Genomic DNA, 26,673 nt, shown 5'->3' with positions numbered 1-26,673 from the left:
GATAAATATGCTATATTTATTATGGTGTATTAGAGTTAGAAGGGGTGCTCCTAGGTCATTTAATCTAATATCCTTATTTTATATAAGAAGAATGTGAACCTTAGAGAGGTTTCATATCTTGCCCAGCAAGTCATAGTTCTAAGTGACAGAGCTGAGACTTGACTTAGATAGTATGAGACGAATTCCAGTGCCTTTTCTATTGTAAAGAGCATTAGAACATTGCCATTAGGACAAACTGTGGCTTCGTGACTAAAAGCCTAAGCTGCTTATCATGACCAGTTGGTAGACATTCTTTCCAGGGTATGTTGATGCCAACACACGTGACATATTTTGTGGATTATAGGGCTATGCTGTATAAGAGAAAACTAAATTTATATATATATATATATATATATATATTTTGAATAACATAATGACTTTTAATTTTTTCTTATTTTTGGAAATAATTTAAAATGTTTTCTCTGTAATGCTGTTTTCTCTTTTTTATGCCTTTGGTGATAATAATTTTCTTTTTCTTTAAATACAATTTGACATGTTTGATGACTTGTAGGAATTAATCCCAGGAGTTGATTTTATGGTAGTATTCTTGTTGCTGTTATATTAAGTTTTAAGCTTTTGTATTTTAAAAAAAAGAAAGGAGGAGAATTTGGTTCTTAGATATAGAACCAAAGAAGTAAATCATGTAGACTGTTGGCTTTATCAAGCAGTGATTGCTTGTGTCACTATTGCTTGGTACATGCTTGGCAATTGGTAGGGACTCAAGTAGGCACTCACATTATTTCCATGTGTTAACTGATTTTTTTCAAGTTAATTTTCAAAAGATTTTGCTTTGTTATCTATTTAACAAGGAAATACTAAAATATACTTTGAAGCAAGTAACACTTGGTACTGTTCAGCATTTTATATTGATACATTTTCAAGTCATTGTTTGGAATTTGAAGGAAGACATGAAAACTATAAATAGGCAAGTAGTATGCGGTATCACTTTGACAGTCATTATGAAGACATTCTAATCTTCACATATCTAATGGATTCAGCTGCCAGCAACTGCCTCAGCTTTCTGGATAATTAATGGAATTAAGTGATCCAGATAAATGAAATTGCTTTGATCTCCCTAAATAACGTAGTCTTTGTTATTGGAAAGGACAAATCAGGCAAAGCTTAGCTATGCTTTTGTACTGTTCACAGCTTAACTGCCACCGTCCAGGCATTGACTTCCATCTGACATGACAAATAGTCACTCTCTGCCACTGAAATAGGGCAGAGGGACACCTGAAGTATGCAAGAATAAACATTCTTCTGTTACTGTTTGATTGTGTTCCCACCAATGTCTGTTTTGATTCTCCTAATAAGTTTTCTGTGGACTCAATAAATGCCTTGCAACAACATATATATGAAGTCAATAACTGTACTTTTATCATGAGTTTGTCACTTCTAAAAGATAATGGTTTTCTGATAAAACAGTTCTAACCATCAGTAAAATCAGTTCAGTTCAGTCTCTCAGTCATGTCTGACTCTTTGTGACCCCATGGACTGCAGCACACCAGGCTTCCCTGTCCATCACCAGCTCTTGGAGCTTGCTCAAACTCACGTCCATCAACTTGGTGATGCCATCCAACTGTCTTATCCTCTATCGTCCCCTTCTTCTCCCGCCTTCAGTCTTTCCCAGCATCAGGGTTTGTTTTTTTTTTTTTCCAGTGAGTCAATTATTTGTATCACGTGGCCAGAGTATTGGAGTTTCAGCTTCAGCATCAGTCCTTCCAATGAATATTCAGGACTGATTTCCTTTATGATTGACTGGTTTGATTTCCTTGCTGTCCAAGGGAATCTCAAGAGTCTTCTGCAACACCACAGTTCAAAAGCATTAGTTCTTCAGCACTCAGCTTTGTTTATGGTCCAACTCTCACATACATACCTGACTACTGGAAAAACCATAGTTTTGACTAGATGGACCTTTGTTGGCAAAGTAATGTCTCTGCTTTTTAATAAGCTGTCTAGGTTGGTCATAGCTTTTCTTCCAAGGAGCAAGCACCTTTTAATTTCATGGCTGTAGTCACCATCTGCAGTATTTTGGAGCACCCCAAAATAAAGTCTGTCACTGTTTCCATTGTTTGCCCATCTGCCTTGAAGTGATGGGACCAGATGCCATGATCTTAGTTTTTTGAATGTTGAGTTTTAACCCAGCTTTTGCACTCTCCTCTTTCACTTTCATCAAGAGGCTCTTTAGTTCTTCTTTGCTTTCTACCATAAGGGTGGTGTCATCTGTGTATTTGAGGTTATCGATATTTCTTCCAGCAATCTTGATTCCAGCTTGTGCTTCTTCCAGCCGGTGTTTCTCATGATGTACTCTGCATATAAGTTAAATAAACATGGTGATAGTATACAGCCTTGATGTATTCCTTTGCCAATGTATTCAGTAGAAAATATGATAAGGATACTACGTTTGTCATTTTAATGAAAATTGCAGGTATAGAAGTAAATTTAGGTGTGGTATTTGGCTAGAAAATAAAATGACAAATTGACTTAGTTATGTAGATCCCAAGGAATGCAGTGAGTGTGTATGTGTATGTATGAGGAAATTTGTTATGTGAAAGTAAATGAAAGATGCATTATAATAACCTGATTTTGTGAAAATTGCAGAAACTTCTTTATTTAATGAATTGTGTCAGATTCATTAATGTCAGATTATTTCAATCTGCTGGTCCAGTGAATCTTAATATTATGTGTATGAAAAAATCAACAATTTACATAATGCATAGTAACTAGGTGATCTTTTCCTTAAAGCATAATACTTCTGAGGTTGGTGGGGACAACATTCTTTCTATTTGAGACTCCCTAATCATATTAGGAAGCCACCTCTTTAATCTCCAGTATTATTTCTCCCTTATTTTTTTTAAGTTTAAAACCATTATATTGTGAAAAAATAGACATAACATAAAATTTACAGTTTTAATCATTTTTAAGTGTACAATTCAGTTGTATTAAGTACATTCACATGGCTGTGCAGCCGTCGTCACTATCCATCCCCAGAATGGCTTCATCATCCAAATTGTATCATCTGTTTTTATCTTATTTTCCTTCCAGTTTTGTATATGTAATTGACATAGAGCACTGTGTAAGGGATACAGGGTAATGATTTGACTTATATACATCATAAAATGATTACCACAGTAAATTTAGTGAACATCTCTCATCTTACACAGATACAAAATAAAAGAACAAATTTTTTTTTTCTTCTGATGAGAAACTCCCAGGATCCAATCTCTTAACTTTTGTATACAATATAGAATGGTTAATTATCTTTATCATATTGTCCATTACATCCCTAGTACTTACTTAGAACTGGAAATTTGTACTTTCCCATCTTCCTTCGTCCTCAGTTCTGGTAACCATGGATCTGATCTCTTTTTCTGTGAGTTTGTTTGGGAAGTATAAAGTACTGGGAAGTATAAAGACTATAAACTATTTCTGTTCCTGGTGCAGAGTATAGTGATTTGATGCTTCTCTACATTTCAGTATGATCACCATGGTAAGTTTAGTTACCGTCTGTCATGCAAGACATTAGTTAATATCTGTCATGCAAGATAGTACAGTATTACTGACCATATTTCCCATGCTGTACATTTCATACCTGTGACTGATTTATTTTTTAACTTAGAGTTTGTATGCTTTAATAGCTCTCACCTATTTCCTGCCCCCCCTCACCGCCCTCCACCCCCGAAACCATCTGTTTGTTCCTTGTGTCTATGACTGTGCTTGTTTTGTAAGTTTGTTCATTTGTTTTTTAGATTCCACATGTAAGTGAAAGTATACAGAGTTTGTCTTTGTCTTGTTTTACTTAGCTTAGTACCCTCTAGGCTCATCCATTTTGTCACAGGTGACAAGATTTCAGTATCAACACTGATTCAGTCTTGGGATATTGTATTGTCCATATATTCTAAGTTATCCATTTTACTGGCATTTAAATTGTTCATGGTAATCTCTTATCACTTGTTTTTCCATGGTGTTAAGTGTAACGTCTCCATTTCCATTTCTAATCTTTTTTTTAATTTGAGCCCTCTTTTTTTCTTGATGAGACTTGCTGAAGTTTTATCAATATTTTTTATTTTTTAAAAGAACCAGCTTGTATTTTAATTGATTTTTTAAATCATTTTTAGTCTCTATTTTATTTAGTTCTATTTTCTTTATGATTTCTTTTCAGCTAATTTTTGAGTTTTGTTTTTCTTTCTCTAGTTCCTTTAGGTGTAAGATTAGGTTGTTTATTTGAGATTTTTCCTGAGATAGGTTTGTATTGCTATAAACTTCCGTCTTAGAACTGCTTTTCCTGCAACTATAAATTATCGATTATTGTGTTTTTTGATTTCATTTGTCTCCAGATATTTTTTACTTTGGGGTTTTTTTCAGTGACCCATTAGTTGTTTAGTTCTATATATTTGTGCAGTTTTTTCTATATATTTGTGGGGTTTTTGGACAGTTTTTTCCCTTGTAGTTGATTCCTGGTCTCAGCATGAAGTTTCTTGATCTGATTTCAGTCTTCTTAAATTCATGGAGTCTTGTCTACCGCAAAACAACCACTTGTTATATGGTTTGTGAATGTTCCATGTGCACTTGAAAAGAAGTGTATTCTGATGCTTTTGGATGTAATATTCTATATATGTTAAGACCATTTGGTTTAAGGCCAGTGTTTCCTTATAAATTTTCTCTCTGAATGATATGGTCATTGATGTAGGTGGAGTGTTTAAGTCCCCTACTGTTATTGTCCATTTCTTTTTTGTTTGTTTGCTTGTTAATATTTACTTTATGCATTTAGATGTATCTGTTGAGTGCATTTATATTTGCAGTTGTTGTAGCTTCTTTGATTGATCTCTTTATTAGGTAATGTCCTACTTTGTCTTTTGTTAAAGACAGTGGTTTAAAGTCTGTTTTGTCTGATATGAGTCTACCACTTAGGTTTTTTTTATAAATTTCTCTGTATGGAATACCTTTGTCCATCCCTTCACTTTCAGTCATGTTTTCCTTTAGATCTTGATTGAGTCTCTTGAGCAGCATATACAAGGTCTTGTTTTTGTTTCCATTGAGCTACTCTGTGTCTTTTGATTATAGCACTCTATGTCTGTATACGTTTAAAGTAATTGTTGATAGGTATGTATTCATTGACATTTTTGAAATTGTTTTCAGGTTTATTTTGTAGTCTTGTTTTTTGTTATTCTTGTTTTCTTCTTTGGCTCTCTTTCCTTGTGATTTGATAACTTTAGTATTATGTTTAGATTCCTTTCAGTTTTTTTGTGTTTGTGTCTGTTATAGATTTTTTAGTTTGTGCTTTCGATAGCGATCTGTCTATGGCTGTTTTAAGTTGATGTGATGTTCTCTTTAGTTTGAATGTATTTTAACAGTCCTGAATTTTTATTCCCCTTCTATGTTAAATGTTTTTGATATCATATTCTAGATCATTTGATTTTTATATTTCTCAGCTGCTTATTCTGTCTATGGATGATATTACTAATTCTATTAATCTTTCTACTGGCTTTATTAGTGGTTGGTCTGCCACCTTTACAGTGTATTTGCTTTTACCAGTGAGATTTTTCCTTCCCTAACTTTCATGTTTTTAGGTGAGGCTTTCTGTTTTTTGGTTAGAGAAATCCATTTTCGTTTCTTGTGGAGCTAGTTTCATGGTATTGAACCTTTTAGCTTTTGCTTGTCTGGAAAACTTTTTATCTTTCTGCAAACCTGAATGATAGCGTTGCTGAGCAGAGTATTTTTGGTTGTAGATTTTTTTTTTCCTTTCCTCATTTTAAATGTATCATGACGTTCCCTTCTGTTTTGCAAGATTTCTACTGAAAACTCAACTTATGATCTTATGTACAGTCCCATGTATGTAACTATTTACTTTTCTCTTGCTGCTCTTGGTTCTCTGTCTTTAATTTTAGCGTTATAATTACACTGTTCTTTGGTGTGGTCCACTTGGGTAGATTCTGTTTGGGGCTCCTCTCTGTGCCTCCTGAACCTGGATGATTGTTTCCCTTCCCAAGTTAGGAAAGTTTTCAGCCATCTTGTCTTCTAATATGTTCTCTGCAGCTCACATCTTCTTTTTGAACTCCCATAATGCAAATGTTAGTGTGCCTGATGTTGTCTCAAAAGTATCTTAAACTGTCCTCATTTTAAAAATTCTTTCTGTTCAGCTTGAGTGATTTCTACTACTGTCTCTCATCTTGCTGTTCCAGTCCTCTATATCACCTTAATCTACTGCTGATTCCTTCCAGTATGTTTTTTATTTCACTTAATTGCAGTCTTCAGCTCTGTTTCATTCTGCTTTGTATTTTCTAACTCTTTTTGAAACTTCTCACTGTGTTTTGCCATTCTTCTCCCAAGTTCTTTGAGCATTTTTGTGATTGTTATGTTAAACTCTTTACTGGGTGGATTCCTTAGCTCCACTTCCCTTAGTTCTTCTGGTGTTTTATCTTCCTCCTTTGTTTGAAACATATTCCTCTGTCTCCTCATTTTGCCTAACTCACTGGTTTTATTTCTACTTATTTGGTAGATTGGTTACATTTCTTGATCTTGTTGGAGTGGTCTTTTGTAGGAAAGGTTCTGTGCCTCCCAGCAGCTCACTACTCTGGTCACCAGAGCCTTATGTTTCAGGAGTGCCCCCTATGTGGCCTCATAGGCCCTTCTGATATGGTGGGCTGATGGCTATGAGTGGTCTAGTTGGTACTGATGGTCCCTGTTCCAGTTGATTGCTAGGCTTGGCCTTTGTGGATGCTGACTGCCGCTGGTGGAGGCCCAGGTAATAAGGTGGCTGTACCCTGGGCTTACAAGGCTAGTGCTGGTCCACTGGTGGGCAGAGCTGGGTAGATCCTGATGTGGCTGGCTGAAGGGTTTTCACAGATGGTGTCAGCCTACAGATCTGCAGCTTTGGGGCCAAGGGCATCCAGTGGCTGATGCCTGCCCATTGGTGGGTCATGCCAGGTCCTGGAGTAAGTGCCTGCCCTCTGGTGGGTGCAGCTGGGTCTTGGGTTCTCTGGTGATAGGGCTGGGTCCATGGTAGGCTGGGGGAATCAAGGCGCCTGGTGGTCTCTGTCAGCCTGCTGTTGGGTGAAGCTGTGTCCCTGCAGTTAGCTGCTTGGCCTGTGGGTCCCTGGGACTGTAACACACTGTAACAGGTGGGCAGGGCTGGGTCCTGGCACTAATAAGCTAGAGGTAGGACCCCGTAATGTTTCTTGCTGGCATTAGCATTCCTCCTGGTAGAGGGAGCTCTAAAATATGGTTGCCCCTGAGTCCTGATTGCCTGGTTCTCTCTGGGAGGCTCTCCAAGATGAGCATGTGTGCCTGCCCAAGACAGTTTAAAATGACTCCTTCTGCCCTGTGTTTTGGAGCATGCAAATTTTGTGTGAGTCCTTTAACAATGGAGTCTCTGTTTCCTACAGCCCTCAGGTCCCTTGAAAGTTACCCCTCAGCCTTCAAAGCTAAACATTCTTGGCTCTCATCTTCCCATTGCAGGGCTCTCTGGATTGAGGAGTCCAGTGTGGGGCTTGGACCCCTTACTTCCTGGGGAGAACCTCTGCAGTTGTGATTATTCTTATGTTGGTGGGTAGCCTACATGAGGGTGTGGGTCTGGACTGCACCATGTCCCCACCTCTCCTGCTTGTCTCATTATAGTTCCTTCTTTTATCGTTAGTTGTGGAAGATTGTTTCTACTAGTCTTCGGGTTCTCATGGTAGCTGCTTTGTAAATAGTTGAAATTTTGTTGTGCTCACAGAAAAAGGTAAACTCAGGAATTTCCTACTTATCTTCTCTATGCCACTGTAGCCACCAATGTTATTTTTTTAATGCTTTGAAGATAAGTAATATATATTAATCTTCAGATAAATTTTGTTTTTAAACTTTGGTAATTTACAGTAGAGACAGCCTGTAATTAAGAGACTATGACAAATTGATTTGGTTAAAGTAGAACAAAACCAGTTTCAGCAGGATCGGTTTGTTTCTTTTTAAATTATAAATTCTGTGTTCGCCATTTGCCTTTTGACCACTGAAAACTTTAAGTCTTGTGCATTTTAACTGGTAAATTTGCTTATTTCAAAGTAACAAAAGACATTTTCACAAGAACTGACCACTTATATTGGAGAAGGAATTGGTAACCCACTCCAGTATTCTTGCCTAGAGAATCTGTGGACAGAGGAGCCTGGTGGGCTGCTGTTCATAGGGTCGCACAGAGTCAGACATGACTGAAGCGACTTTGCATGCATGCATTGGAGAAGGAAATGGCAGCCCACTCCAGTATTCTTGCCTGGAGAATCCCTGGGACAGAGGAGCCTGGTGGGCTGCTGTCTGTGGGGTCGTACAGAATCAGACACAACTGTTTTTCAGAAGTGACTTAGCAGCAGCAGCAACAGACCACTTGTATATGAAATTAAGTAAAGTCTAAAATTTAGATGTTTAACAATAAGAGCCATTGAATATTTTGACTATATTCTCTTCTGTTCTAGAAAATGGAAGTGTCCAAGTTGGAGAATTGTTACCTTGCAAGATTTGTGGAAGAACGTTCTTTCCAGTGGCATTGGTGAGTTTTCCTTTGGCATTTGATAGAGCTTTAGTGGTTTAATACTTCAGAATAGCGGCAAGATATATAAAGAGATACTGGCTAATGTTCTTTGCTCAAGAGTACCAGTTCCATCTGTTCGTTCTTGCAGAATACTTTCTTTGCTTCAGAGATTGATTGGTTTTTAAAATTCCTTTGTTAGGGTATTAAAGTATTCCTTCCCTTGTGTGGCTGTTGATGAAACCAAAACAAAATACTCTTAGAAATGCTCTTAAAAACAATGTATTTAAAGAAGGAGAAGGATATGATGTTTTGGATTTGCTTTAAACCTCAGGAAAAAAAGCTGGGGCTTGAGATCAATGAAATAAGATTGTTTAAATGTTGGTAGTTTTTGAGGCAGAGGATCAGTAAATGGAGCTAATTATACTATTTTATCTGTTCTTACATATGTTTGAAATATTCCAAAGAAAAAGTATTTTAATTAAAACTTCCTAAAATACATTATGCATTCGTTAGAATGCAAATACATTTGTATGCAAATACAAATAGAAGCACATCTTACGTTAATATAAAATATCTAGCTAAATAGAGAATAAGAAAAAATCAGTATATCATATATTCTGTTTAACTTTGAGTGTAAATAGGTATTTATGAATATTTTCATTTAGAATAAAGATTTTTCTTTGAGTATGGCTCTGCTGTTTAGAGTTCTGTCACATTTTATTTTATATCCTTACTGTTTCCAGTTTTTCTTTAAAGCAGTGAGAAGGAATTAATCATCCAAAATGGCCATCTGACTACAGACTTCTCTTAAATATTAACAGCTCTTTAATCCTTTCTTGCCCATACTTAGTTAAGTCGCTTTTTGTTGTCATTGATTCACTGTTTTTCAAACCATTTTCAAAACTTTAAGCTGAGTTTTCACAGGGGGGTATATCTTTTTTGGCTCTCATTTATTTAATATTTAAATAATCACTGTCAGTTTGTATAATATATCACTTTTTGGAGTAGGTGCTACAGTCTTTTGTTATATGCTGCTCAGTATGAGGACAGCCATTTCTAGAAAGTTGCCTGATAACGTGCTTTTTTTTTTAATATATAAGAAATTTTGTTCTAATAGTTATAATTATTGCATTTGTCAGAATGAAATCTGAAAACAAGTATGTTTTACAAATATGTAAAACAACTGAGTATTGATTTTGTTTGAAAATATTGGAAGCTCTATAACATGGAATCAAATAGTTCTGTTTCCTGTTTTCCTAGATAAAGCTTAATATTTCCAACTTGTTCATTGTTTATCAAAACAGAAAAGAAAAAAGTGCATTTAGAATACTCTGTGTTGTTAGCCAACATGTTTTATTTAGGGGAAGGAGAACTATTATTTATCCAGTTAATTTGAGATCAATTAAGAGAGCTTCCATTGTAATGGCTTTAAATGAGTTGGAAACCATATTTTTTAAAAATTACACGTACAGAAGAACTATAGGAATGGAACACTAGATAGCACAAGAAAAATCCTTGGTGAGTTCCAGAAAGGGGGTGGAGATGATTGTGGAGGAAAGACAGAACATGACCGCCTTGTCCTGTGCTGTCGTAACAAACTCCTATTATGTGAGCTTGAGGAGAGCAATCCAAACTACTATGGTTATGTTAGCTTTTGTAATCCTATTGCTAAAACATTTTCCATTTACATTCCTTTTTCTAGTATCTATTTTCAGGTATTTAGTAATAAAGATAACTTTTTTGCCCCCACTTAAATAGCTGTGTCTTACATGCATTAGCTTCCATGTTCTTAGCAGTGTGAAAACCAGGAGAATATTAAATAACTGGCAATAAAATTTTGGGAAAATATTTATATTTTCTTGTTGTGAGAAAGATAACTTATAGCATGTTTATATATATATATATAGTTAGCTGTTTAGTTAAAGGAAGCAATGTCTTATTTAGGCCTTATTATTATTTATCTTCAGGTTTTAAACTGGTCTCTAATGACAATTACAATTTTATAGTCTTTTTGTAGAAAAGAAAATGATATGTTGTATTTCTTTATTTGAACAGAAAAAACATGGACCTATTTGCCAGAAAACTGCCACTAAAAAACGGAAGACTTTTGATTCAAGCAGACAAAGAGCTGAAGGAACTGATATTCCAACAGTGAAACCTCTTAAACCTAGGGTAATTCTATGACCTTTTGAATAGTAGAAACCTTGCTGCCATGTGTAATGAAAAAAATAATCTGTTATGCTAAGATTGAAGAGTAAGCAGAATTCTGTGTCATGTTCTCAGTTTAGACGTTATCATAAACTTGTTTATTTTGAATTTCAGCAAAAGGGAGACCAAAGTACTGTCCAACTACAGTGAGGTTTTCGTAGCCTTGGAGAGTCAGTTCCTGAGCGATAGGCTGAAAATAATTGAAAAGTCTTCACATGTTCATTGTAACTCATTGTTCATTACTTTGGTGATAGTTTATGTCTCTGTTACTAGTAGTGTAATCCACGTAGTATACAAAAGGAAAGCTGTTAGTTACAAATGCTTTAGCCTAATAAGTATTATCTTGATTGATTTTTCAGCATTTGTGATCTTAGTATGCCTTCTGGGGAGAAGTTTTATCCATTGCTCAATTGTCCACAAATTGACCACTGTTAGCTTACTTTCTTCTTTGAAACCAAGCAAGAAATCTCCTGTGCTAGCTAATCTCACCTTAATACCACCTGTCGTGATATTTTATTTGCCAAGAATAAATCACATAAATACTTTAACATATTTTTAGAGAGTCATTTTAGTGCAGTAGTCAAAATTTGAGTGCCTGATTTATATGTTTTTGAAATAAACTGTTTTCAGTCGTAATAGCTTTTCCCAGTGATACCAGAAAGCATTTCCCTCTGGGGCGGTTAATCATACTAGTAAAGTCCTTTGATTGGAGAAGGCAATGGCACCCCACTCCAGTACTCTTGCTTGGAAAATCCCATGGATGGAGGAGCTTGGTAGGCTGCAGTCCATGGGGTCGCTCAGAGTCAGACACGATTGAGCGACTTCACTTTCACTTTGTACTTGCATGCATTGGAGAAGGAAATGGCAACCCACTCCAGTGTTCTTGCCTGGAGAATCCCAGGGACAGAGGAGCCTGGTGGGCTGCCGTCTATGGGGTCACACAGAGTTGGACACGACTGAAGTGACTTAGCAGTAGCAGCAGCAGTAAAGTCCTTTGATAATAAAAAAGAAGTCAGTTCATCTTTGTTTTTCAGTCTATGAATATTTAAGGGGAGGCTGGAGAAGCTTGGACAAGGTGCATACATTATTTAGTTTTCTGTGGTAACCTGCCAGATATGTGATTATGTCAACTTTAATTAGCCTACGTAAACTAATCAAATCTTTGGAGGCAGTATAAAGTAGTGAGTTTGAAAGCTGGCTCAATAGTCAGACTGCCTGGATTTACCCCTGGCTCCCCTTCTCTGTTGTAATGGGCGAGTTTCTTAATCTATACATCTGTTCTCTGAAAAATGGTGATAGTAGTTATCTATCTTGTGGAATGATTAAGGGAATTACATTAAGTTTATCCATGGTGATCTCTCAGTAATTTTGTGTTTTTAATTGGAGGACAGTTGCTTTACAGTGTTGTGTTGGTTTCTGCCATACAACAGCATGAATCAGGCATAGTGTGTGTATGTGTGTGTATCTCCCCTCACTCTAGAGCCTCACCTGCCCACAGGGCTGGGCGCCCTCTGTCGTACACGGCTTCCCGCTAGCTCTCTGTGTCACACACGGTAGATAGTTATACACAGCTTCCCGCTAGCTCTCTATTCACACATGGTAGATGGTTATACACGGCTTTCCTCCAGCTCTGTTCACACGTGGTAGATAGTTACACACGGCTTCCCGCTAGCTCTCTGTGTCACACGTGGTAGATATGTCAGCGCTGCTCTCTCAGTTCATCCCACCCTCTTCTTCCCCTACTGTGTCCACAAGTCTGTTATCTTCTCCTGCCCTGCAGGTAGGTTCATCAGTAACCATTTCTCTAGATCCCATATGTGTGTTAATATGTGATGTTTGTTTTTCTCTTTCTGACTTCACTCCATGTATAACAGACTTTAGGTTCATCCACCTCAATTCAGCTGACTCACATTCATTATTTTGGGGGGGGTGCTGAGTAATATTCCATTGTGTGTGTATATATATATACATATATATATATACATATATATATATACACACACACACCACAGCTTCTTTATCCATTCATCTGTGGATGGACATCCAAGTTATTTCTTTAGAGAGGAGGTTTGTATACTTTAAAAAAATTAATCTTTAAGAAAAAGCCAAAAAAAAAAAAAAGAAAAAGCCAAGTAAAAACTTACTTTATGATAAGTAGTTTTATTTTATTGCTTCTTAAAGTGTGGTCCATAGAGCAGTAATAGTAGCACTGTTTTGGAAACTTGATAGAAATGCAGAATCTCAGGTTCCTCCCAGACATGCTAAATTAGAATCTGCATTTTAACAAAATCTTGGAATGAGTCATATGCATATTAATTGGAGAAACAGTGTATAGAAGATTTTAAACATCATAGTATGGGCTTCCCAGGCACAGTGGTAAAGAATCCGCCTGTTAGTGCAATAGATACAGGAGATGTAGGTTCGATCCCTGGTCGGGAAGATCTCCTGGAGGGGTAAGGGGCAACCCACTCCAGTATTTTTGCCTGGAGAATCCCATGAGCACAGCAGCTTGGCATGCAGCAGTCCATGAGGTCAAGAGTCAGTTGGAACTGAGCACACACAGCTGTCACAATGAGGTTCGCAATACAGAAATCATAAGCAGAGTGGAGCAAAGTAAATACAGACTCCTATTTTTGGAGAAATTCAGGCATATTCCAGGGACTACAAACAAAATATGTCTCTTTCTCCTCTCAGAGTTGCTTTGTCATGTCTGTAGCCGTTCCTTCTCCAGGGGATCTTTGCAGCCCAGGGATCAAACCTGGGTCTCCCACATTGTAGGCAGTTTCTTGACTGTCTGAGCCACAAGGATATGTCAGAGCTGCCCAAAGAAACTGAGATCCGGGTAGAAGAGCAGGAAGTTGCTGGGGCGCCCATGGCCTAGAATCGGAGAACCTGCCACCTTACAGTTGAGGGGGTCTCCTCACCCTGAACGGTGACTCCTTAAAGATGAGGGTATATCTGAAAGTACATATCCCTTGTTTATCACAGCAGAGGCAGGAACTGGGGTGAGCTGCAGGAACTTGGAATGAGCTGAAAGTGGAATGAGCCTGTATGAAATTGGACAAAAGCCAGGAGGGAGGAAGTGGGAAGAGGCACCGAAATTTGAAGAGGTCCAGAGCAGAGGCTCTCAGAAAGCACTAATGGAAAAGATAATACCCTTTCTGAAGGTGAGGGGGCCACTTTAAAGTGTCCTGTGTTTGAAGTGATTAGTGTAAGAATTGAGGGAAGTATAGACAGCAGCAGGCCTCCTGGACACGTGTTGTTTTAGAGAAGCAGAAGAGGAATGTCTGTGTAATCAATTGTGTTGCTTTCATAATGACTAGTTCGAAAGTTGTTTTCTTGTTTTCTATTTTTTGAAAGAGTTTTTCAAAGATTGGTGCTTTTTCTTCCTTAAATGCCCATATGTATTTAACAGTAAAGACAGGCATCTAGGCCAGGAGTTTCCTTTGTGGTTCTTTTAATAATAGATTCATTAAAAAGAAATAAAAGACTATCATTGTTGTAATGGGATGTAATGTTAATATGCAGAAAGGTTTCATATTTCAACAAACAACTCATTGAAATATAAAAATGATTAAAAGATTCTTATGAAAGAATAGCACAGAATATAAAATATTTAGAAATTAGTGTTAGTCACTCAGCTGTGTCTGGCTCTTTGTGACCCCAAAGACTGGGGCTCGCCAGGCTCCTCTGTCCACGGAATCCTCCAGGCAAGAATACTAGAGTGGATTGCCATTTCCTTCTCCAGTTTAGGAATAAACCTTATAGTAATAAAGGTGGAAAACTTTCACAAAGAATACTTTAAAAAACTACTGAAAGACCCAAACAAACATGTCTTCTAATGGAAATATATCACATTCTTAGATAAGTAAATCTCAGCTAAATAGAGATTTTAAATTAAGTTGTATATGAATGTAATGTTTAATTTTTCCAGTTAAAATATAGTTTTAAAAAAAGCAAGCTGAATCTAAAGCTCAAATGGAAAAATACGCATGTAAGAATAACCAGAAAAATTGAAAGAGAAGCAGAATAAAGTAGAGTTAACCTTTGTTGTTTAGTCGCTCAGTTGTGTCCAACTCTTTTGCAACCTCATGAACTGTATCCTGCCAGGCTTCTCTGTCCATGGGATTTCCAGGCAAGAATACTGGAGTGGGTTGCTGTTCCTTTTCCAGGGGATCTTCCTGATCCAGGGATTGAACCCACATCTCCTATGTCTCCTGCATTGGCAAGCGGGTTCTTTACCACTGAGCCACCAAGGAAGCCCTTGCTGCTAAGTCGCTTCAGTCGTGTCCAACTCTGTGCGACCCCGTAGATGGCAGCCCACCAGGCTCCCCCGTCCCTGGGATTCTCCAGGCAAGAACACTGGAGTGGGTTGCCATTTCCTTCTCCAATGCGTGAAAGTGAAGTCACCCAGTCGTGTCTGACCCTCAGTGACCCCATGGACTACAGCCTTCCAGGCTCCTCCATCCATGGGATTTTCCAGGCAAGAGTACTGGAGTAGGGTGCCATTGCCTTCTCCGAAGGAAGTCCTTACTGAATATTAAAATATAAAATCCCAATATTTAAAACACGAGTCTTGACACATGCAGTTGAAACGGTGGAACACAGAGTTCAGAAATAGGCCCAAATGCCAAACAGAATATGATAAAGGTGTTGTCTCAGTTCATTAGGGAGAAAAGTCAGTAACGGATGGTGAGACAGCTGCATAGCTATGTTAGAAAACAAAAAATAAAGTTGAGTCCATATATCACTGCATACATCAGGATAAATTCCAAATGAATAAAAGTTTAAAAATCTTAAAAATGAAACCATGAAAGGGCTAGGTAGAAACATGGGAAATTTTTATTTTACCTTGGTGTGAGGTTGGACCTTGCTAAGTGACTACAGATATGAAGACAGTAAAAGAAAAAGTAAGTTAAACTGCATTTAAATAATAATTCTGCATATCAGAGGACTCTTAGACAAGGTTAAAAGAGATATATTATGGGGGAGGGGTGAGGCTAGTCTATAAAAAAGAAAAATTACTTGAAGTTGTTAAAAACAGAAAAAAGGCCAATAACCCAATAGATATGTTGACCAGGCTTTATAAACACACCACAGAAAAGGCAATACAAATGATTCTTAATGATATAAAAAGATGTTCGTTTTTACTCATTATAGGGAAAAAGCCAGTTAAAAACCACAGAAAGAACTGTTTTTTCACCTCTCTCATCAGTTAAAAAAAAAAACCAAAATGTCAGTATCATACATTGTTGGAGAAGCTATGGGAAAATAGGGAAATAACATCCTTAGTGGTGGGTTGTATGTTTGTAACACTGACAGAAGGCAATTTAGCAGTGTCTGACACAATTTATAGTTGTATTTAAAAATTGCATATGAATACAACTGCCTAAAGTTTCTTTTTAAAATTATAACTTTGGGAAGAAGATCATTTAAGGACTCCTGATAAGAGAACATTTAAAATATTTTCTTGAGTTTTGTTTCACTATATTAAAAACTGTTTTTGGAAACTAGGGGTTTTTTTGTTTTGTTTTTTAAATTTGTTTACAGCCTGAACCACCAAAGAAGCCATCTAATTGGAGAAGAAAGCATGAAGAATTCATTGCCACAATAAGAGCAGCTAAAGGCCTTGGTCAAGTGCTGAAAGAGGGTGGCAAACTTCCCCCACCTCCTCCACCGTCTTATGATCCTGGTATATGGCATATTTTGACAGAAAGTGTTCATATGGGGACAAAATATTGATAGTATTGGTAGAATTCTTATAAATTTTAAGATATTACTAAATAATTTATAATAGTTGAACTTGATGAAGCATAATCTTGGTAAGTTTCCTATAAAATAATGGTGATGGTCCAGGCATTTAGGCTTAAAAAGACACAGCAGTATTGAAGATAGAAATGCATTATATTTTTATGTCAGTACTTTTATTTAAACTTTTTCTCTCAGTACTTTTGTAAGGCATTTAATATAATTTAAGAATTATTGTAGTAGTGTAGTGTTAGTTGCTTAGTCATGTCCGACTCTTTCCAGCCACATGAACTGGAGCCCACCAGGCTCCTCTGTCCTTTGGATTCTTCAGGCAAGAATACTGGAGTGGGTGGTCATTTAGTATTTAATATAATTTAAAAATTATTGTAGTAACTATTAAATGTTCCAGGAAAACATTTTAATCATGCATACTGTCAGTTGAAATGTAGACATTCAGTAAGATTCAGATAGTTAAGTTGCTTAGTTCTTTGGTATCGTCTCATCTAGAAAGGGGAATTAAATAATAATCTTGCTTCTAAAAATATATTATTCTAGTGGGATAACCACCATATAAACAGATATTACTAAATTTGCCCTATATTCATGTATTTTTATATTTTCTTCATTTGGTGGGTAAAAGTTGCTTTTTTATCCTTACCAAAAGCAAGGCAAAATGCTGGCAACCATATATGAGATAATCAAGATACTGAAAGATTTAAAATAGCACCATTGACATATTGCCATTGGGTACAGAGTAGCCTTAAGAAGTAGTTATTTTAATATAGCAAGTTACCTGCTTTAAAATTGTGTCATTATTCTAGATTGGGATTAATTTGTTAGTAAAGGGAAAGTTAGATATGATCCTTTATAACATTTTATTGTAGAAGAGAGGTTGATAAACAATTTCTATAAAGGGCCAATAGTTAATATCTTAGGTTATTGCAAGCCATAAGGTCTCTGTTGGCAGCTGCTCCTTTCTGCCACTGTTTCTAGAAATCAGCCACAGAAAATATGTAAATGGATGTGTTCCAATAAAATTTTATGAAAACATGTTGCAGGCAAGGTGGATTTGGCCCATGGGCCCTCATTTGCCAATCCTGTTTGAGTCTTAGTAATTAACATCAATGCTTTGAGTAACTCTGGAATGTTCTATCTGGGTGTGAGTCTCTTCTATTTCTGTCTTAATTTTCCCCATGAAACTGAATTCTCTCTTTGTTTTAGAGGTGTTTGTATATTTTATCTGATTCAGCCAACATAGGTATATTTCTCATGTTTGCATAAGTCAGTGAGAGAGAGAGAGTGGCAGTTCTTCAGGATAATTTGAACTTTGGAGATTTTTTTTATCTCTCGGCCCTAGCAAAACAACTTCTTTGTCATTAGAGGTTTTAGATGTATTTCAATAGTTAGCAGGACAGTTTCTGAGCTTGAGATGAGTGTAAATTCTAAAAGGCAAACTCCATCTGAAAAAGTAAGCCTTTTGAAATAAATTGATTTTTTTTGTGACCTTGCTAAGTTGTTATATATTTATTTATTCTTGATATCTCATAGATTTGAAATCTTTTACATTGCTACAAAATTTGATTTTTTTCTGGGATAACTTTAAGATTTAATTTTATGAGAAATTTTGTTTATAATGTACATTACATTTGGGAAGCATATTTAATCTTTGAAGCATTTGCTGTTTCTTAAACTTGAATTAATTATGTTAATGAGATATATTTTTATCACTTCTTCCATCTGTTGGGACCTCTAAAGAAAATAAAACTGTATAAAGTCTTTTACATTATTTCTTGACAGCTTTCATCTAACCAAAATTAAAGATTTTAACAGATGAGCCCAATTTTTAAAGTATATTTTTAATGTAATGTGTGGGCTGCTGTCTATGGGGTTGCACAGAGTCGGACACGACTGAAGTGACTTAGCAGCAGCAGCAGTTATTACTACTTAACCTAGTCTACCATATAAAAGATATATATATATGATGAAAACATATAGTATTATAGAGGCAAAAATGAATTAACATTTTTCCTTATTTTTTTGTAGTGAGGATTTATTGTTTTTCACCCCTTAAATTTGATTCTAAGCTAGAAGAAAATTGTGATTTAGCATATGCTAGCAGACTTGTTTTCTTAAATGTCTTTACTAAGTTCGGATAAGTCAGGTTGGGTAGTTATAAAGAAACAAGTTTTTGCTTCACAAACACTGTGTATACATCTTAAGTTACTGTTTTATAAAACTTACAGTTCTTTATGTCTCATTTCAAGTATTTTGTTACTAATCTGTTTCTTTTTCTATTTTAGACTATATTCAGTGTCCATATTGCCAGAGAAGATTTAATGAAAATGCAGCTGATAGACATATAAATTTCTGTAAAGAACAGGCAGCACGTATTAGTAATAAAGGCAAATTTTCTACTGATACCAAAGGAAAATCAACTTCTCGGACACAGGTAATCCTTGTAATCATTCCTGCAAATAAATAATGAGGTGATTTAAGTTCACGGTTCTGTGTTTGTTCTTTTTTTTGTGTGTGTGTGTTTGTTCTTTACAGAACATTTAACTACAGTTTTCTCACCTGCTAAAATTAATATATTAATGTTCAAGGATTTAATAAGAAATTTAAATGGCTATTTGAGAGCAAAATTTGAAGTAGACTTGATTTAAAGAGGTATTAGGGAGAAAGTGTTAAAATCATTACAGCAGATTCAGAGGAAACTAGAGGGGTTAGATGAGTGAGAAATTGGCAGTAAAAATTCACGTTTGAAAATCATGTAAATAATGAATATTTTCATGTGATAATGTGAGTAACACATTTCAGGAAATGAAAACATAGGTTCAGATCCAGACTTCTACTTTTGAACTTTCAGGCAAAAGTGGCGTTAATCATATGTAAGCCTTTATTTCTTCACCTGTGAAGTAATCTGCATAACTCTTGTGAGAAACAAATGAAATGATGTATGTGAAAGCGGTTAGAAAACCATAAATCATAAGAGAATTTTGTAATGTGTACTTTATTTTTGCACTACTGTTGTTTTTCTTTAAGTATATTGTTACATAAAAACTTAGCATTATGTAGTGGTTTACTGGTGGGTTAGTCGCTAAGTCGTGTCTGACTCTTGCAACCCCATGGACTGTAGCCTGCCAGGCTCCTCTGTAAGCAGATTTTATTTTTCGCAAAGCTTTCATTTGTTAACTTTTCTTTTGGACTGTAAATTTAGCAAATGGGAATAACCAAATTCACTCATCTTGTTACTTATGAATAAAATATTGGATTAAAAGATCCCATTGCAATTGAGACCTCCTTGAGAGAATCCTGCTATTGAATTTCTGTAAATATTTTTGGAAATAGAGCATATGATTGTTATCATCATGGTGGGGAAAGAACACCAAAGAAAACTAATTTTGAAGAATTTCCAAAACAGATGGCAAACAAAGCATATCTTTTAAAAACAGTTTAAGAACACCCAACAAGATCTTTAAGAATAAAATAGTAGAGTAAAGGAAATATAATAGGATGTGTATATTTCAACAGTGTGGTGCCAAATGACTCATAAATGTAAAATCCAGGTAGTTTTTAGTTCCCACCTTAAATTTTCAGTTCTGATTCCATGCCCAGTCATATATATTTCTTTCAGTCTAATTCTGTATTTTTTCATCTGTGTTCACTCATTTTTGAGTAACACTGTACCAAGTACTGGATCCATATGAGTAAACTAAGTAGAATACTTTTCCTAAAGTTGCTTAAATGCTTCCTTATCATATTTAGCAACTATAATCTGGCCTTACTACAGCCCACTACAAATACAGTAAGATCAGGTTCTTGTAGTTAAAGAAAAAGTTCTACCATTCAGTTAAGCTTTCATAATTCTTCTTCGTTAGGAATTTTATCAAGTTCAAGCATGGCTGTATTAAAGTAGACCCATGAAGACACCAGACCAAATAATGTCATCTAGTGTATGCTAAATTACATATTGTTCTTTTAAAAGAACAAATTAAATAACCCATGCATAATTTAGATCTGCATCAGATTAGGTTAGGTTGAATAACATTATGAGTTTCAAGCAACACAGTAAATATTTTGTGTTTAGGAATTTTCAGTATTCTGATTGATTCTTACTTACCCTACATTTAAAGTAGTGAAGTTTTAAGTCTGAAAATGTGCTATTCAATTGTTAATAATGTTTTCTGATTATTAAAGGGCTTTCTATTCTCTGGAAAATTAAGTATACATGTATATATATTAAAAGTTATCACCATAGTTAATATTTTAAATATTTATCTCTAAGCTCTTATTTTTTACAACACTTTTATTCTGACTTTTTTCTTATAGTTTTCCCCAGTTATTTTATTTTATTTTTTCTGGTAAATTATATGCAGGAAAAAATGCACAACACATAAATTCATGTGTAACCACAAGAACATTGAGAAATAGACTATTCTTAGTCTTACAAAAGCCTTACTGAACTATTTCAGTTCCAGAATGTAATGTTCTCTCACTCTCAGCCCCAAGCATCCATGAAGTAGTCACTATTTTGATTTTATATGGAATCAATTTTGGCCTTTATAGTCTCCAGACCATGATGTTATTTTTATCTATGATAGCTAGCTTTATAAATATTTTTCTTAAAGTATAGTTGGTTTCCAGCTTGTAGCTCATCCAGCCTGAGATTTCTCATGACATGCTCGTTTTTCATGATGTAGGTTAAACAAATAGGTCCACAGCAGAGAGCCCTGTTGTACTTTCTTGATCTTGAACCAATCCATACAGGGTACTAACTGTTGCTTCTTGACCGGCATACAAGTTTCTCAGGAGACAGATAAAATGGTTTGGTATTCCCATCTGTAAGAGCTTTCCGCAATTTGTCATGATTCACACAATCAAAGGCTTTAGCCTAGTCAATGGAACAGAGATGTTTTTCTGAAATTCCCTTGCTTTCTTGATAATCCAGTGAATGTTGGCAGTTTGGTCTCTAGTTCCTCTTCCTTTCCTAAACCCAGCCTGGACATCTCGAAGTTCTTGGTTCGTATAATGCTGAAGCTTCGCGTACAAGATTTTAAGCATGACCTTGCTAGCATGGGAGATGAGTGCGATTGTCCAGTGGTTAGCACATTCTTTGGTACTACTCATGGGAACTGGGATGAGTATTAACCTTTTCCAGTTTTGTGGCCACTGCTGGGTCTTCTGAATTTGCTGACATACATAATGAATGCAACACCTTGATGGCATCATCCTTTACGGTTTTGAATAGTTCTGCTGGAATTTCATCATATCTACTAGATTTATTAACAGCAGTTCTTAAGGCCCACCGCACTCCAGAACGTCTGGCTCTGTGTGACTAACCGCACCATCATAGTAATCCGGTTCATTAAGATCTTTTTTATACAAGTTCTTCCGTGTATTCTTTCCATCTCTTCTTGATCTCTTCAGCATCTGCTAGGTCTCTACTACCATTTTTATCCTTTATTGTGCCCATCTTTGGGCTGAATGCTGCTCTGGTCCAAATAAATACCTTCTCCCATTTTATCAGAAATAAAAAGTCTTTGTGAACATAAATATTTTACCAAGGAAATGTAATTAGGTTTGTGATCTGTATAAAAACACATGAAATAATCACCTCCTTAATACATGGTAAATGAAACATGTATTGAGTATAACTGTAAAAATAGATTTTGTTCTTCTGATCATTAAAATGAATTTATGCGAAATCGTTGCTACCTAGAGTCATCCTGAATGCCTAACAGTAGAATTTCAGCTTGATGTGTAGAACAGATAAAATACAGCTCAGTAAGAAAGGAGTCATATTATCTAGGTCAGGGGAACAGCCAGTTACTGAGAGATATATGAGGATGTTTTAAACAAGAGGCATTCAGAGTAGTATGAGGAGTCAGTAACAAAACTAACCTGACTTGTTCTGGTGGAAAGTAATAGAAAATACTGTAGGAGATAGATACAGTTGGGCTAGGTTCTCATCATCTCAGAAAACCTGACCAAAAAGCAGTAATAGGTGGTCTAATACAGAGCAGAAAAACAAAGCACTTTTTGAAAGAGATATTCTGCCTTTTTCTCTTTATAAGCCATTAAGTTAATATAGAGATACCTAATATATACATTAAAATCTTTATTCCCAGTGTATAATGCTGCTGGGGCTCTTCCTGCCTAAAACTTGACCTCTCACTGTATATTGTTCTCTGTTTTGATAATTAGCAAAATGTGAATGAGTCACCAGTCCTGTTTCTTAATCCAATTTTATTGACCATATTTTTAGTAGGCATGCCTCTAATATTTTGACAAGTCTTTGTTAGGTCTTGTTTTCCATAGTGTTAGTTTAAAAATCTTTCCTAATGTATTCAATAGTATTGATATTTTCATGGGAAAGACTGATACTACAAGAAATACCTCTTAGGTTTTCCAAGAAACAGTATATTTGTATGGCTCCATATACATTTCCAAAGTCTCCTAGTCATTTTGTTCATTTGACGGACAGTTATTGAAGGTTTTCTAGTTGCCAAGTGGTTAAGAAATAGAAGTTTCTGGCATTATAGTGTCAAATGTGCTTGTGTGTGTGTGTGTGTGAGACCCTTTTACAAGATTGATAAAAGGTCAAATACTGAATTTTGAAGAGTTATAATGTGTGACTTTAATGTTTATGCTTAGCCAGCAGTTTTTAATAGCAGAGCATCTTAAATTTTATAGTGATAATAGGTTATAAATATGATTTGATTTTTAAAAGTTGGGCTTAAAACCAGTTTTTCTCATAAAGTCCTAAGCATAGGGCTCAAGTACACAGGCAAGCACAATAAACACCTTATAGTTGGTGTACACAGCTAGTGCTAAGACAGTATGAGTCTTAATTCCTGTTCTGTTAAGTTGGGGTGTAACCCTGGGCAAGTTTACTTCTTTATATTGGAGTGGGTGATCAATAAGATGCTTTTATATTCAGTAACAGAAAATTTCTGTTTAAATAAGAGGCAGTAAAACAAACTTGATGGTGATATTTCTCTATAGAGAAAAAATGAGAATAAATGAGATAAGCTGAAATACTGTATCTTTTCTCAGCCGATATCCCATTCATGTAACATGTTCTGGTGAGGTTAATGAAGAACTAGCTCTTTATTTTCACATTGGAGCAATAATCCATTAGACAGCTATTTAAAACTTGTTTGTGCTTATATTTGCTCTTAGGAATTTCCATCAGTAAGATACGTGCCTGGATTATATATATGAAATACAAAACCGTACCAAGGAACATACAAAAGTCTTGACCTTTAAAGCCATACTGCCAAGTGAACATCTTTGGGTGGTTTTAACTTTTTTCTTATAATATGGTTGGCATTTAAAATCTTAACATTGAGGAATTTTTTTCCATTTGATCCATTTTGTTTTCTTTGACCTGGGAAAAGTTACTCTATTTTAGCAGTAGGACATCTGAGCCAAAATTTTAGTATGCCAATTAGGAGAAGGAACATTTCTTGGGAAACTTCTCTCTAAAGGTGATATATTTTAACCTGCTCTTTAAATTTGGATAATTTGAGTAGGTGGTAAAACATCTGGCTCATTGAAGGGCATGTGTGCTTTTGAAATACTGGTTTGTAATCCATAATCAAAATGTGATGTTGATAAAACATTGTGTTTTCATTATTTTAGTTTAAGCCTCCTGCACTTAAAAAGTTTAATTCTCCTGGGACCACCTCATCAGGATCATCACGATTACCACAACCAAGTGGCACTAGCAAAACTGTTGCAGGTAGTGAGATCTGTAAAATAACTTGATTTTTTTTTTTTTAAATATCAGAATCAGTAGAGAAGGAAATGAAGACAGTATTCTGTTTTGGATTATGTAAAACTAGGTTTATTAGGAGTTGATGTGGAAGATAAGTAATTACTTTGGGTAAAAATAAAGTAACTTTCAGTAGCTTCTACTTTAGATGTTTTGTAGTTCTTTTTTAGCCTAAATGTAGGTAGTTACTGATACATCATCTCTTCAGAATAGTCAACCAAGGTCCTTTTCTTGATTCTTTGACCACAGTGTTTTTTTCCCTTGTTTCTGTCTATACCTGTCTGAACTGGATAATTATCCTTAATAGGCAGATATTTAATGGTTTTAAAAAGATTTTGATTGCTGAAGTGTACCTTCATTTGTATGTAAATTGTAAGAAAGAAGTACAGAAATTAGAAATGAAGGATACTGTATGTTGTCCCATAAAAATTTTATTTAATTTTTGATTTAATAATTCATTTTTTGACTTTTTGCCATGAAGATTTATTGCCATGAAAGCATTGTTTTGTCATGCTCTGGTTAATGTGATTTTTCTTTTTCAGAGTGTTGTTAAAACTAATATCTTTTTTATTAAAAGGTGCTCCTTCAGGTAAAGTGTCTTCAGTTGGCAGCTCTTTGGGAAACAAACTTCAGACCTTATCTCCCTCCCATAAAGCGATAGCAGCCCCTCATGTAGGGTAAGTCTACATAGAATTTATTTTTTTAGTGATATGTATATTCATGTATGCTTGATACTAAGATTTTATTTTGTTTAGGTAACATGGGGTCGCACAGAGTCAGACACAACTGAAGTGACTTAGCACACGCAAGCACACACACAGTTGGCTTTTTCATTAATCTCAGTTTTCTAAGTTTGTCTTTTACTATGTTGTTGATCAAGAGCTCGCACACTGCTCTTGAGAGTCTAAATTAGTATAACCAGTTTGGAAGAGGTTCTGGTGGCTTTTATCAAAAGCCTTAAACATTCATATTTTCCATTTCATAGTTTTACTTTCGAGAATCTAGTCTAAGGAAATTACTTAAAATACAGTAAACCTTTTATACTAACAATTTTTTTAAAGCATGTATCAGGCACTGTGCTAGACATTTAACATTATTTTTATTAAAACCACCCTGCTGCTGTAGGAGCAGAGGATCAGAGAAGCAAAGTAATTTGCTCAAAGCCACACAGCTGTCAAAGAGTTGGTAGCATGATACAAATTGACTTCTCTTTGGTGATAAGTATCAGTCTCTTTACATATGTTTTATTATAATGTTACAAAAAATGTGTAGCTATATTTGAATATCAAACTGTGAAAATATACAAAGCAATAATATACAATCATGATACATATATATAAATTTTAAAAAGATGAGTCTACTGTTATTGGAGAAGTAGGTTGGCTATAAACTCCATGTATACTTTGATAGAAACTAAAAATTTAATACTGTTTATGTTTCTATAGTTTTATGTATATGCTTTTTAATAAAGTAGCATAATTAAGCCTTCAGCAATTATTTTAATGTGGGAAAATTCATTGATAATACTAGAGTTTTTAATAGAAGTCTTTCAATAGAATACTAGTAGAAACTCACTTTTCATTTTGATAAACAAGAAAACTAAGGGATGGCCATATGATTATTAGAATGTAGCCTTATTCTTTATATTTACAGATACTGTTTATAAAGTTGATTTAGGAAGCATGACACATGTTATTTTCAGTTCTAGAGTCTCAGTTTTGGCTTTTATATAGGAAATATTTAAGATGATGTCTATCAATAGAGAGTAATTGGCTTTTGTTTCCTAATTTGGACTACATATAAAGTGTTTAAGATCTAAAGATAGTTTATTGTATTATCATTGTAGAAAAAGAACAAGATCAGCTAACAAGATATGATTAGTTAAATGCTTTTTCTTTTTGTCATGCTTCCAAAAAGAAGAGACAGGCTATTCTTAAGAAAGAGACAGGTTATCAGTAGAACAGGTGGTTGAAAGGAAAAGGTTCTCATCTTCTAGTGCTAAAAAAAACCTGATCTGATTTTTTTTTTATAGCTTCCCTACTGAGTTGACTCATTAGATACGTAAATATAGAAATATCAATATGTTTTAAGTTTATAAATGGAGGTTTCATTTATGGTTGACTGTGAATTATAGGCTGGTAATTTTTTTAGTACCTTTCCTATCATACTGGTAATCTTAACCAGTTGGCAGAATTAAGTTATCCTGACACTCTTTTTAAGAGGGCATGTGAAGCTGGCTGGTAAAATGAAAAGGGTTACTGGGTTTTGGATTAAAATACTAGATTTCTAGATCCTACTTTGCCCCTAAATAGCAGCTACCTGACTTTGTTCTTACCTGTTTTTTCTTGCTCTGACAACTTTAACTCTGCTTACATCTTGACAGCTGATGAACATTTGTTAA

At 35.3% G+C, this 26,673-nt stretch overlaps 1 protein-coding gene across 1 annotated transcript in view; it reads left to right on the top strand.

The window, feature by feature from the left end:
• ZC2HC1A (zinc finger C2HC-type containing 1A) overlaps positions 1–26,673 on the top strand; it is a 50,097-nt gene that overhangs the window by 5,783 nt on the left and 17,641 nt on the right. Inside the window, exons 2-7 of the mRNA XM_005689117.3 lie at positions 8,484–8,557; positions 10,595–10,711; positions 16,298–16,439; positions 18,796–18,944; positions 24,140–24,239; positions 24,850–24,949. Of these exons, the coding sequence (XP_005689174.1) occupies positions 8,484–8,557; positions 10,595–10,711; positions 16,298–16,439; positions 18,796–18,944; positions 24,140–24,239; positions 24,850–24,949 (682 nt within the window). The remainder of the gene's footprint in view (positions 1–8,483; positions 8,558–10,594; positions 10,712–16,297; positions 16,440–18,795; positions 18,945–24,139; positions 24,240–24,849; positions 24,950–26,673) is intronic.

The sequence above is a fragment of the Capra hircus genome, chromosome 14 (genome assembly GCF_001704415.2).
Source record: "Capra hircus breed San Clemente chromosome 14, ASM170441v1, whole genome shotgun sequence".
Taxonomy (NCBI): Eukaryota; Metazoa; Chordata; class Mammalia; order Artiodactyla; family Bovidae; genus Capra; species Capra hircus.
Note: the sequence above shows the minus strand (reverse complement) of the source record. Positions and strands in the feature narration are given on the sequence as shown.